Below are 14,557 nucleotides of genomic sequence, written 5' to 3' on the forward strand. Positions count from 1 at the left end.
TTTCAGCTTTCAGTACTGTTGCACTTTGAATGACAATTGCACGGTCATGCAACATTGTACCCATATGACTTTTTATCTTTTTTTTTTTCCACACAAATAGAGTTTTCTTTTGGTGGTATTTAATCGCCACTGGGTGTTTTATTTTTTGCACTTTAAAACAAAAAAAAAAAGCAACAAATGTGAAAAAATAATGTTTTTGTTTTTTTTTTAATTTAAATTTTTATTTATTTTCCATATATAATACATATTTCATCATTCTCATACAAAAACCACTTCCATATCATTAATAGCATTTCTTACTATCTTTATTCCCATTTACCTCCCCCCCTCTATCTAATTTCCCCTCCCCCCTAAATAGAACCTCCCTCCCCCCATGTAAACCCACCCACTCTGCATTGTTCTATTACCTCTTTTCCCAACGAGAATATAGGGTATATAAATCCTTTCATCTTTCTCACATTGCTACTTCATATATTTCACCATAAATTCTTCCCATTTTCTCCACCTCTTAGAGAACAACCCCATCCTGTCTTCCTGCATATAACACAATCTCTCCATCTTACATATTTGATTCGTTCTTTCCACCCAGTCCTCTATCTTCGGCACCTCTGGTCTATGCCAAAACTTAGGTATCTGACCCTTAGCCGCATTCAGGTAGCACCATATACCCGAGTCCTTATATTTATTTACTGATAACTCTGTACTATGTAGTAGACATACTTCTGGGTCCAGTCCTATCTTTATCCCAGAGATATTCTCAATTAGTTGGACAATTATCTCCCAGAAACCTTGGATCTTCGGGCACTCCCACCATATATGATATAACGTGCCTATTTTTCCACAACCCCTCCAGCACTCTTGTGAATTTTTCCCTCATATCTTATACTCAACCTTCGGTGTAATGTGCCATCTCGTTAAACACTTATAATTTACCTCCACCTCTCTCATACTTATATTCTCGTGTATTAATCTATATATTTTCCTTTGTTTATCTTCATCTATCTCAATTTCCAAATCTCTTTCCCATTTTACTATAAACATTGGCTTTGTGTAAGTGTCTAACTCAGTGAGGGTCTTATAAATTTTTGCCGTACTTCGCCTCCCGTCACCTCGTGTTTCTAACAACCTCTCAAACAGATTCCAATCCTTTCTCGATCTCAACAGTTTTGGAAGGTTTCTGACAAAGTGTTTTAATTGGTGATATCTCCACTCATCTATTTTAATGAAGAGTTCCCTTTTATCTTTTTTCAAATCCTTAAGTGTTCTCAATTCCTGTCCTTCCATAATATCTCTCAATTGGATATCTTCTTTTTTAAACCATTTTCCTGTGCTCTCCTCCTTACCTGGAGGAAAATAATCCATGTTCCTCAGTGATATTAATTGTGAATTAAAATCCCATTTCATAAATTTATCTCAAACCTTTAAAAAATTTAATGTAAAAACACTCGTGGTATCTTTTAACCCTCTATATTGTGCTGGTGCCCATATAATTCTACTCAAGGTAACTCCACTTAATTCATTCTCAATCAGAACCCACCTTTTCCCCTCTGAATTATATGTCCAATCATAAATTCTCGCTAGGACTGCTGCTCTATAATACCTCTTAATATCTGGCACTCCCAAACCTCCCTTCTCCTTTTTTCTACTTAACAAGTCATATGATATTCTAGGTTTTTTATTTTTCCATATGTATTTTGTTAACATCCTTCTTATTACTTTAAAAAACATGACCTCCGGGATTTTGACTGGAATCATCTGGAATTTATAGAGGATTTTTGGTACAATTATCATTTTTATCAAGTTTATATGGCCTATCCAAGACAGATTACCTCCTCCCAATCTCCTTAGTTCCTCCTTGATCTCATTTAAGAGTGGGATATAGTTTAATTTATACAGGTTCGTATATGAAGCAGAAAGTTTAACCCCCAAATACTTTATCTCTCTATTTTTCCATATAAAAGGGAATTCTTTTTGTATTTTTTCTTTTTCACTATTTGGAAGGTTTACATTTAAGATCTCAGTTTTTGTTGGATTGATTTTCAAGTTTGATAGCTCCCCATAATCCTTTAAGCTCTTCATTAGATTTGGGAGTGTTATCCTAGGATTTCCCACATAAAACAACAGGTCAACCGCAAAGGCAGCTACTTTATGTTCGACTTCCCCTATCTGCACTCCTTTTATATCTATATTCTTCCTAATAGTTGCCAATAAATGTTCCAATGCCAATACATACAACAGTGGGGATAGTGGACATCCCTGTCTAGTTCCATTTGACATCCCAATAGGTTCCGACCTCTCTCCATTAACCATGACAACCGCTGAGGGCTCTCTATACAACTTTCCTATCCACTCTCTCGTTCTTACTCCCATTCCTAGAGTTTCCAGGGTATCCATCATGAAGCCCCAATCTACTCTATCGAATGCCTTTTCAGCGTCGATCGAAAGCACTACTACCGGGGTTTTCCCCTTCCTAGCTTTTTGGATAAGCAACAGAGTGCTCACTCCATTATCTCTACCCTCCCTCCCTGGGACAAATCCTACCTGATCCCCCTGGATCCATTCTGGCATAAGATCTTTTAGCCTATTTGCTAGGACCTTTGCGTATAGTTTAGTGTCTATGTTCAAAAGTGATATTGGTCTATAGATAGAGCACTGAGAGACATCCTTCCCTTCCTTTTGTATCAGCACCACATGGGCCTGTAAAGATTCCCGTCTCATCTCCATCTCTCCTCCCAGGGCATTCATATATTTCTTCAATTTGGGTATTAACAGGTCACTGTATTTTTTATAGTACCTCACTGTATAACCATCTGGGCCCGGGCTTTTCCCCGTCATAGTACTCTTTGATGCTCTTATTATTTCTTCCTGTGTAATTTTTTAAATCAAGGGAATTCAGTTGGTCATAGCTTAGCTTCGGTAGTCCTACGTTTTTTAGATATTCCCTTCTGTTCTCTCTTCTCTCATTTCCGTTTATATTTACTGGGTCTTGGGAGGCAATATTGTACAGTTTACTATAATATTCTTTAAACACCTTAATGATCTCTTTAGTAGAATAAACCATTTCCCCCTTGGGGTTTTTTATTTTCTCTATATAATTCCTATTTTTTTTTTCCCTCAAGGCTCAAATATTTTCCTGGTTTATCTCCCCATCTATACCTCTCACTTGCAACTTTGGTAAAAACTCTTCTCTTCTCCTCCTCCATCAGTAGCTCTAGCTCTTGTTTCTTTTTTATTACCTTCTGTCTGATCTCTTCTGATCTTTTACTTTTATGTATCTGCTCCAGGTCAGATATTTCTTTTAGCAGCCCAGTAAGTTTTTCTCTTCTTTCCCTTTTCTTTTTTGCCCCGGAAGCAATCAATATACCTCTTATATAGGCCTTATGGGACTCCCACATTGTAGCCACCGCCACCTCCCCTGTCTCATTCTCTTGAAAAAATCTTTCAATCTCTTCTCCACCTCACTTTCAGTGTAACAGGGGCATGATCTGAAAGGGACATCACCTCTATTTCTACTTTATCCACCAATTCTATAAGTTGATGATCTACCAATATATAATCCAATCTGGAGTACATCTCGTGTGCTTTGGAGAAGGTATAATCTCTCTCTTTTCCATGAATCACTATCCAGATATCCACCAGTTGACACTCATGTATCACCCTCTTCAGGATTCTCAGAGCTCTACCTCCCTCTCGTTGCACAGAAGAGGTCGTATCCATTTGTGGGTCCATACAAAAATTCAAATCCCCTGCCACTATCAAGTGTCCCTTCTTAAAGGCCATCAGTTTTCTCAAGACTCCCTTCAGATAAGCTTCTGGTCTTTTATTTGGGCAGTAGATATTCACAATTGTACATTCCTGCTCTTGTAATCTACCCTTCAAGAACAAAAATCTCCCCTCAGGATCTACCTCTTTCTCTTCTATCTCCAACATTACATTTTTTGCAAACCCTATAGCTACTCCCTTAGCTCTCTTGATTGGGGAATCTGCATAAAACCATGTTGGGTAATTTCTAGAGTACAACTTTATATTTGACTTGATCTCTAGGTGTGTCTCCTGCAAAAATACCACCGAAGCCTCTCTATGCTGTAGCTCCTTGAATAGTTTAAATCTCTTCCCAGGTTAGTTCAATCCCTTTATGTTATATGTTATAAGTCGGAGATCTTCCATCTGTCTTATCTCTCTGTTTTCTTTTTTTTTTTTCCCTTCCATCATGCAGAGTGTTGTCCCTAAAGCCCCTCCCTCCCTAACCCTCCCCCCCCAATGCCTCCCCCCACCCTCCCACCTCCCTACCCCCCCAGGCCTGCTTTGCCTTTGGATCATATTCCACCTCTAATCCCTCTATAGGGGTTCGACTCCGCCCATGACCGCTCACCTTCCCCCCCTCCTCCCCGGTGTCCCCTTATCTATTGACTCTCTATTTCCTCTTTTAACCAGCTGCCACTTTCCTGACCCACAAATGTCCAACTCTCCCTCCTCCACTTCCCAACCCGGTATCACTTGTCTCTGTAGTCCAAGTTTATCGCAGAAATCTTCCATATATTCCGGAAATCTTAAAGTAGCTGTAATTCCATCCCTCCACCCGATTAAGCTTGTGGCACGTCCCCATCTGTATTTCACATTATATTTTTTCATCACTTCTAATAGGGGTTTCAATGATCTCTTCCTTCTCAGAGTCTCTGCTGTTAAATCTGCAAAAATTTTAATACTTTTCCCTCCATATATAATATTTGTTCTTCCTTTAATCTTTTTCCATATCTCTTCTCTATCTCCGTATTTAACAATTATATCTCTTGTTTTTTCTACCCCTTTTTCTTGTTGATACTTCCCAATCCTGTACACTCCGTCCAATTTAAACATCTCCTCATCCGATTTATCCATTATGGAGTTCAAAATTTTGCCAGTTAGCTCTTTTAAATCTTCCCCCTGTGTCAGTTCCGGTACTCCTCTTACTATGAGATTATTTCTCCTTTCTCTATTTTCTTGTTCTTCCATCATATACAGCAATCTCTTTTGTTCTTTTCTATCTTCTATTATCCATTTCTCTAATTTTGGGATGGTTTGGGTATGAGTTTGAACTTTTTCCTCCATTTCCTCCACCCTAGTTAACAATTGTCCCAGTTCTTCCCGGATCATCCCCATCTCTTGCTTTATTGATTTTTCCAAGCCTTTAAACATCTCCGCCATTTCCTTTTTATTAGGTATTTGCATATCTCTTTCAAGATCTCTTGGTTCAATGCCTTCCATTAATTGTTGACTATTATATACTGGGCCCAGGGAAAGTCTCTGGCTGTTATCCAAACTTATTTCCAATTCACTTTTTTCACTTATTCCCTGAGTTCTTTCTGGGGTAACATTTCCTTGTTACACATACTTCTTAATCGTACCAGTTTGGGTGTTCTTAGGACCACTCCCTTTGGTATTTTTACCTTTCATGTTGTTTTTGAAACTTTTACTCTTATTTCAAGAACTCCTGTTCTCTTACTCCTCCCGATCTTCAGACCCACCCTAGGAATCCCTTATTTCTTATATTTTCAGATTGTATATTTAATGCAATGTCTTACTACAGGCACCTGGAGATCGAATACGAGGAATCGATGTATATAAAACTCCAATATACAAGTCCAATGTATAAAGAGTGTAAAAGAAGACCTGCAGGAAAACCCATGGTCATCACTCACCCTCCACGTTGGAATATCACTCCAGAAGCAGTCCTCCTCTGTAGTTGTATCCTCTTGAGGGGATTCCTGGGGGTCTCATATAGCTCATGTAGCTTATCTTCCCATCAGATACCTCCTTAGATTGGAGGTGATATACTGGTAAGTAGTAGTATAGAGATTGGGAGTAGTGTGGAGGTTGTGGGGTTAGCCGTATTATGGAGGTGGTGTAAGGCTGTAAAGATGGTATGATGTAGGGATGGTATGGAGGTAGGGAGGTTAAAGGAATCAGGGAGATGGTGTGATGTGGAGGCAGTATGCCTGTTACCCTCCACAAATTCTCCCATTTGCTCAGACGCCAGGCAATCTCTCCCACACCCGGAGCTCCCAGAGCTTCTCCGCGGCTGCCCACGTGTCGGCGCCGCTCCACTGCCTTGTCCGTCTCACTGGCGTCTCCCTGGCAACCCCACTCTTCCTCCAAAGCCACTGCAAGACGTCAGAGGAAACCCCGAGGCGTCCTTCTCCCGGCTCTCTCCTGGCTCCAGGCGGACCGACCGTCTCCGAGAACCCTCTCCAGCTGGGTGAGTTTCCGCACACCCTCCGGTGCAACTGGTCTCTCTAATGGGGCCTCATGGGGAGGATAGTCGAGGGGAGGCTAACGGAGAGTGCTTACTGCACACTCTCCCGTGCCGCCATATTCAGGCTCCACCCCTCCACCTATTCAGGCTGTCAAATGGCTCTTGATACCTTGTTCTGTGTTTCTATTATAAAATTTTGCAAACAGGTAATTTTTCTCCTTCACTGATGTGCATTGATGAGGCTGCACTGATAGGCAGTACTGAGGAGGTGGCATTGATAGGCTGCACTGATAAGGTAGCAATGATGAAGCGGCACTGGTGGACATTGATGAGGAGGCACTGATAAGGCAGCAATGATGGGCACTGATGGGCGATGCTAACTGGCAGCACTGCTGGGTGGCACTGATAGGCACAACAGCTGGGCGGCACTGCTGGGGAGCACTGCTGGGCACTAATGGGCAGCACTGCTGGGCACTGATCATGAGGGCCGATCTGCTCTGTGACAGCTGCCGTTTATCAGCAGTACATTCCTCACGCTGTGACAGCAGAAGGAAAATGCTGCCGATAACCCGCAACTGTATTTACTCGATCTGCTGTGTAATTGGACACCGTGATCACAGAAAGAGGCAGGTGCGCACTGCTGGGGGCACGCAGGAGGGTACGTTCTGGGAGGACATCATATGACGCCCTCCCAGAACTGCACATCCAGGCTGTAGCCATCATTCGGCTATAGCACGGTTGTAAAGTGGTAATATAAAATGATAACAAATGGATACTCACAAACAAAACTGCATGGTAGGTGAATCTCAAAATGCTTTGGTATGACATATCAGGGTCCCTTCCTGGAACCACCTGGTTGGAAAAGCTAAAGCATTCGGGAGCTGTACTCCCTTCCAGATGGGTCAGTGTATTGACATTACAGCTTTGGTACCTTACATAATTTTTTTGGTCTTGCTGTCATTTTTCCATATAGCATTAGATGAAGGTGTATCCCTGGTTAGACCCGCCTTGTGGGTGTCCACGTGGTGGAGGTGGGGTGTTGACTTCCGATCTACGGCTGTATATAGATGGCTGGCACATTTGGTTCATTCAGCTCTGAGGAAGCGAGTTCAGCTCCAGAAACGCATTAGATTTTCTAACAAGATGGTTCCAGGAAGAGACCCTGATATCTCATACCAAACCATTTAGCATACCATGCAGTTTTGTTTGTAAGCATCCATTTGTTATCATTTTATATTAATACATTTTGTATCATGGTAATGCACGAGGAGTGTGCACACTCTTGTGTGTTTTTGTAGAGATTTGAAGATCTCCCAATCTGAGGAGGGCTGCACATGAGCAAGCACACACTGTGGAACATGGGAGGCATCCTGATTTGAGCGCTGATGTGATTTTTGTTTCTATGCACATGCTCCTCCATACCTGGAAGTACCAGGTATTTTCTTTGCTACCAGCAGTGAAAGGAAGTGCTGGCAGAGTTAGAGAAAGGAGAGCATAGGTGAGATTTACTAAAACCGAAGCGTGCAAACTCTGGTGCAGCTGTGGTAGCCAATCAGCTTCTCACATGAAGCTTTGACAATAAAATCTGGAAACTATTTGGTTTCTGTGCAGATCTGCACTAGATTTTGCAACATCCAGTTTTAATAAATGAACTTCCATCTGTTTCTGGTGTAAGGGGCTTTAGAGCAAACCTGTTGCTCTGCTCTTCATACCTTTATGAATGAGAATCACTTTGTTTTTGAATTGGTGATGGAAGTGATGACATTTATCAAAACTGGTGCAGGCAGAATCTGGAACCGTACATAGCAAACAATCAGCTTCTATCCTTAGCTTCTTCAGTTTAAGTGGCACTAAATTTGAAAAACAAAAAATTATGAACAGGCAGCTCTTAATCGCAGAAAAGACATGCATTGTCTCTTCTGCAATAAAATACACTTACCTGCCTGTTTGCTATCCTCTGAACGTACACTGAGCTGCTCACGCACGGACATCAGCCTGCACCAGCCAGTCAAGACATCTGAAGACCAGCCCCCAAAATAATCCAGTGTATGATCAGCATTAAGTGACACTAACCTCATATATACTAACCGACATATGACGTCCTCCCAGAAAACACCCTCCCGCGTGCCCTCAGCAGCATGCACCAGGCGTTCTCCATGATCGTTGTGTCCTACGGACACAGCTGATCACATAACATGGTAAAAGGCCAATTACAGCAGCCTCTTACCACATGATCAGCTGTTTCCAATGACACAGCAGATCACAGTTGCTGCTTATCGACAGCACTTTCCTCACGCTGTGACAGCGTGAGGAAAGTACTACCGATAACCGGCAAATGTCACAGAGGAGATTGGCACTGATCATCAGGGCACTGATCATCAGTGCCCAGCAGTGCCACCCAATACCCAGTAGTACCACCCATCAGTGCTGCCCAGCAGTTGAGCCCAGTAGTGCCACCCATCAGTGCTGCCCAGCAGTGCCACACATCATTGCTGCCCAGCAGTGCCGCAAGTCAATGCCCATCATTGCTGCATATCAGTGCAGCATCAGTGCCTCATCAATGCCCATCAGTGCCACCTCATCAGTGCAGCCTATCAGTGCCACCTCATCAGTGCCCATCTGTGCTGCCTATCAGTGCCGCCTCATCAACGCACATCAGTGGAGAAAAAATTACCTGTTTGCAAAATTTTATAACAGAAACAAAGAAAAAATATTTTTATTTTCAAATTGTTTGCTCTTTTTTTGTTTATAGTGCAAAAAATAAAACACCCAGTGGCGATTAAATACCACCAAAAGAAAGCTCTATTTGTGTGAAAAAAATAATAAAAATGTCATATGGGTACAGTGTTTCACGACCACGCAACTGTCATTCAAAGTGCAACAGCGCTGAAAGCGGAAAATTGGCCTAAACTTGAAGGGGTTAAAAGTGCCCAGTAGGCAAGTGGTTAAAGCAGTATCAAACCCAACAATGCAATATATTACAGCTTACCAATCATTAGAAATGTTGGCTGCTCTAGTTTTCTTATTTTGGCTTTTTCCTCTCTGTTTTCACTTGGTGATCTGGCGAGTAACACACCTCCTGTATTAGAGTGCCTCCACTATGGATGAAGGAGCACAGGGGGCAACTTTAGAGAGCAGCATTACCAGTTTGGGGGAAGGAGCACGTTAGATGGACTAGCAGGTTTAAATATGCTAAGAAATTGAAGCCAAACTCCAGTTAATACTTTATAATTAAATTAAAGCACACATTTTTTTTTCCTTTTTGGATAAAGGTTCTACATAAATAAATGAAATCTGATCAATTTAAGCAGTCTTGGCCTGTCTCATCCCTTTAACTGCAAGAGAGACTTACTGGCTGGATCACCAAAGAAAAGAGAAAAAAGAAGAAAAAAAAAAGCTTAAAAATGAGAACAAATACAGCCATCATATCTAAAAATTGGTGGGCTGCAATATAATAAATGTTAGCCTTTTGGTTTAAGGCCATGATCATGATTTGAAATCTGTGCAAAATGCACATTGGCCTACTGGGCACTTTTACCCCCTTCCTGCCCAGGCCGATTTTCAGCTATCAGCACTGTTGCACTTTGAATGACAATTGAGCGGTCATGCAACACTGTACCAAACAAAATAGATAGAGCTCTCTTTTGGTGGTATTTAATCACTATTGGGTTTTTTATTTTTTGCTAAACAAACTAAATAATACTGAAAATTAAAAAAAAAAACATTTTTCTTAATTTTTGTTATAAAATTTTGTAAATAAGTAATTTTTCTCCATTACTGATGTGCGCTGATGAGGCTGCACTGATGGGCATTGACAGGCATCACTGGTGGGCACTGACAGGCAGCACTCATATATGGCACTGATAGACGGCAGTGGCTGGAACTGTTAGGCAGCACTGATGAACACTGATAGGCAGCTCTGACAGGCACTGATATGTGGCATTGATGTACACTGATATGTGGCATTGATGGGCACTGGCAGGTGGCACTGATGGGGCTACACTGATTATCAGGGCACCAATGATCAGTGTACGTGTCCAGTCTGAGAAATGCCGCTTACCGGCTCTCCTCACACGCTGTCAGCATGAGGAGAGGTCTGCCAATAACCGGCATTTCCTATTTACATGAGATCAGCTGTGAATGGACACAGCTGATCACATGACAGAGCCGACGTCATCGGCTCTGTACTGCGATCAGTGATCCGCTGTGTACCAGGGACAGAGCACGCCACCAATCGGCGCGCATGCAAAGCTACAGTGGGAGGCCGTCGTATGAACGAGAGAACCACCGCCATCTCGTCATTTCCTTACATGGTGGGCAGGAGGCGGTTAAAAACATGCCTGACTCAGGGCCAAGATTTGGTCCCAAAGCTTCTTTGCTGTGACAATAGCGCATAGGGCAGAGAGAAGTGAATGAGCTTCCCTATGTGCAATACACAGAAAAACATGTGAATCGCTCAAAAACAAAATGCAAGCAGGAGTGTACGTTCCCACTATGCAAAATGTGAACAACGCCTAACTCATAAAAGTCCCTTCTATTTCTTCTTAGCCTCCTCCAATTTCCATTTCTTCCTGTTCTCATTGGACTTCCTGTTAGGCTCCATTCACACTGCTATTATGCCATGCTGCAAATCCCAGAGTCTACTGATTCCTGCAATTGGAATTGACAGCTGTGTGCTGACAGCAGTAGCTGCCGGTCCCATACACTGCAATGACAGGCTGCCAGTCGCAGCAGCTATTTGTGCCTGTTCATGAACCCAACGATCACCACACTTTATGCTTTCTGCAAGTAGCTGTCAATCCCATCAGTAGGAATCTGAGAATTTTGGATTCACAGCATGGCAAAACGCCCCTGTGAATGGAGCCTAAGGGAAAAAAAAGGAAATTGGAGATTTAGAGGAGGGTGAGAGCAATAAAAGGAACTTTTGAAAGTTAAAGGACAAGTTTACCTTTCATAACATGTTACACCCATATTCAGGGTGATATGTCATAAATGCACCCCCACTCCCACTCCACTCCGATCACCCCCGCTAGCTGTCAAATTGTGAAATGCTTGTAGTGTGAACTGGCCCTTAGGCTAGGTTCACACCTATGAAGGTTGCATTTGAGCTGTTTCTGTATTGTGTTGGGCTTCGCATTTTTGCACTTGCGTTTTGCATTTTTTCCATTTTTTTATTTTTCTTGTTGCTAGGCAGATTTAAAACGCAAAACACATCAAAAACGCAATACATGCTTTTCTGAAGCATTTCCATTGAAGTCTATAGAAACAAAAACACAACTTTTTGCATTCAAAAAAGTCCCCGACCCTTTCCAAAAAAACACACCGGTGAAAAACGCATAGGTGTGAACCTGTCCCATAGGATATCATGTTAAATGGACAGTACTGCGTTTCTGCAAAATGCAAAACGCTGCAGAAAACGCTTAGGTGTGAACCTAGGGTTACGCCTTGTTCACACCTTATGTGCAGAAAAACTGATGGAAATGGACTTCACTTGCAGAGACGTCAGTTTCCATGCAGTTTTATACACATTGCAGATCCCTGCACAGAAAAAATCTGCATGTGATACTAGTGTTGCGGTGTGAACAGGGCACATATAAAACAATTGTTTACTTTGTGCCCTTGCAGAATGCATGCAGAAAAACTGATGTCTCTGCGCCATGGTGTGAAAAAGCCCTTAAAGTGGAACTAAGACTTCGGTCACACCAAAGTGCCTTCACTTGAATTTGCGCAATTTCAAAGTCAGGTGTCAGTGGGACTTCAGGTGCGGCTTGGAAGACATCTGTGCTACTTTATGTACAGATGTCTATGAAAGTTGCACTGGAACTTGTAAAAAGTAGTGCATTAACTACTTTCAAAATCAGTGCGACTCCAATTTGACTGCTTCCATTGCGGACAATTGGGTGTGACTTGTCATGCGATTTGAAATGATAAAATCGCATGACAAGTCGCACTAGCGTGACCAGGGACTAAACCCATCGCTTTGATGGTTTCAAAAATTTCCATTCCTGGCATGCTGGGAATGCCAACTGTGACATTTGCTTGTGTTCTCCACCAAACTGTCAGACCATCAAATGGCTGATGTCACAGCTGATCACATGTGCATCACCATAGCAGCTACAGATCAAACAGAGGCCAAGATGGCAGCTTCTTTGGCTGAAAAGGATAGGATGGTTTAGTTCTGCTTTAGTGTCACTTTAAGCCGACCATACACATACATCCAATCTGATTGTATGATCACCTTTAAAATTTACCACCCACTATGCAGTGCTGATTGGCTATCATTTATAATGATTAGGTTTGTCCTTATATTGCATGGTTTATGATAGATGAGATTGCACAATCTGTTTGTATAGTGTAGGAGCAGCTTAACACTGTAATATTCTTCCCAAGTAAACAATTCATACAAAGCTTACACATACAACAAAGGAATGAGATTTCTGTCTTCTCTGAGTCCAGCCGAACAGAGGTCATAGAGGAAAACATCTGGGATCAGATCTGTATACAAGTATCAGTACACATAGGATGATGATGTCATAGGTGACCAGCAGAAATCGTGGCGTCATCACATTCTCCCCTAAACACAGCTATAGAGATCACAGGCAGCCTCTGGCCATGATCCCCAGTCCTACCTGGTACAGTCAGTGGTCCCAGGATCCAGCATTCCACAAAGCAAGCAGCAGATCCCCCCAACTCCAGTTGCTGCCCGTCTCCGGCCTCCTTCAGCGCAGATTATTACCTACAACATGGCGAGCTGACGTCTGCGGGATACTCAAGCCACCTCGTGATTGCCAGATGCCCATGTCACTCATCCACTTCAAGCAGCTGATAGGTGGAGGGGCGGGGCTCGTAGGACAACACAGTCAACCCCTTGTTCCTTCCTGTAAACACGGGGGCGTGGCCTCATACCTGACATGACGGCTTGTTGGTGTCCATGACGTCACAGAAGACTAGGAAAACCGTGATCGTCAGATAGGGAGAGGGGGAGACAGATTTCCTAAACAAGAGTGACACATGGGTTGGTGTCTAGCAGAGATTAGGGTGCTGGACTCATGGTGGGGTACTGGAACCAACAGTAGGCATTGGCTGCTTCGTTTTCAGTATTTAGCAAAGCTTTGAGGGGTTTTTTTCACTAAAAAGTCATCCTGGTGCTTCCCCGCTGGCCCCCAGCGAACGCTGAGTATCAGTGACGGGGAGAGAGCTGTATGCAAACAATGCAGATCTCTGCCCTGTCAGTTCACCTTCTGGTCCGCCTTTCCCATGGTGTCACCGACTGTTTCCTCAGCAGGGTAAGAAGCAAGCCTCAGTGTGCCGGAGCAAGGAGCTTAAAGCGGAGTTCCACTCACCCTGTCAAAAAATAAAAGCAGCTACAAAAACTGTAGCTGCTGACGTTTTAATAAATAGCCACTTACCTGTCCCTCGGTCCCGTGGTGTGTTCCCCGCAGCCCATTTCAGTGGCCGTCTTGTATTCCAGGAGGCCGGCATCTTCACAGCCGGGTACATACTGCGCATGCATGTCTTCATGAATGGTCCTGTAGTCTGGGACCTGTCACGTGTCCCAAAAGACTACAAGGAGAGAGGACACCTTCCGCTTCCGATCGCACAGTCGATCAGACTGGAAGTGGGAGCGGGTACCTGTATAATTCGGGGACCCGCTCCCCCTGCCCCCCAAAGGTGCCAATCCTTAATGAGGAGCGGGGGAGCAGTCCTTAAAGCGGAATTTCTGCTTTAAGCAGCCATCTTCCTCAGCGTCCTAGCCACGCCCCCATTCCGTTTTAATGATTATGCAAAGGAGACTTAAATCCATAACTCCTGTATACAGTGAATGATCACATTAGTGTTGTAAAAAAAAGTAATGTTTGAGACTAGTTTGTAGGTGGTGTCAAGTTGCCAATAAAAAACATTGTTTTATTGCTACTACAATGCTGATGTAATAAAATGAAAGTGTATGCTGTAACTATAGATCTCCTTTTATGTGAAAAGATACTATGTAACTGTATTGTGTCAAAAAGTTAAGGATAGAGCTTATTTCAATCCCTTCATTTAAACCATTTGGGGACATGCTACACTATATTGCCAAAAGTATTGGGACATCCCTCCAAATCATTAGATTCTGGTGTTCCAAACGCCTCCATAGCCACAGGTGTATAAAATCAAGCACCTAGGCATGCAGACTGGTTCTACAAACATTTATAAAAGAATGGGTCACTCTCAGGAGATCAGTGAATTCAAGCGTGGTACTGTGATATGTTGCCACCTGTGCAATAAGTCCATCTGTGAAATTTCCTTGCTACTGAATATTCCACGGTCAACTGTTAGAGGTATTGT

At 42.8% G+C, this 14,557-nt stretch overlaps 1 protein-coding gene across 1 annotated transcript in view; it reads right to left on the reverse strand.

Moving 5' to 3' along the window:
* Positions 1-13,015, reverse strand: part of NBR1 (NBR1 autophagy cargo receptor) — a 254,021-nt gene extending 241,006 nt beyond the window's left edge. The window contains exon 1 of the mRNA XM_089690227.1: positions 12,862-13,015. Coding sequence (XP_089546353.1) covers positions 12,862-12,893 — 32 coding nt within the window. The 5' untranslated portion in view covers positions 12,894-13,015. The remainder of the gene's footprint in view (positions 1-12,861) is intronic.
* Positions 13,016-14,557: the final 1,542 nt, after the last annotated feature.

The sequence above is a fragment of the Staurois parvus genome, unplaced genomic scaffold (genome assembly GCF_062004578.1).
Source record: "Staurois parvus isolate SC_StPar_1 unplaced genomic scaffold, SC_StPar_1.0 ptg000524l, whole genome shotgun sequence".
Lineage (NCBI taxonomy): Eukaryota > Metazoa > Chordata > Amphibia > Anura > Ranidae > Staurois > Staurois parvus.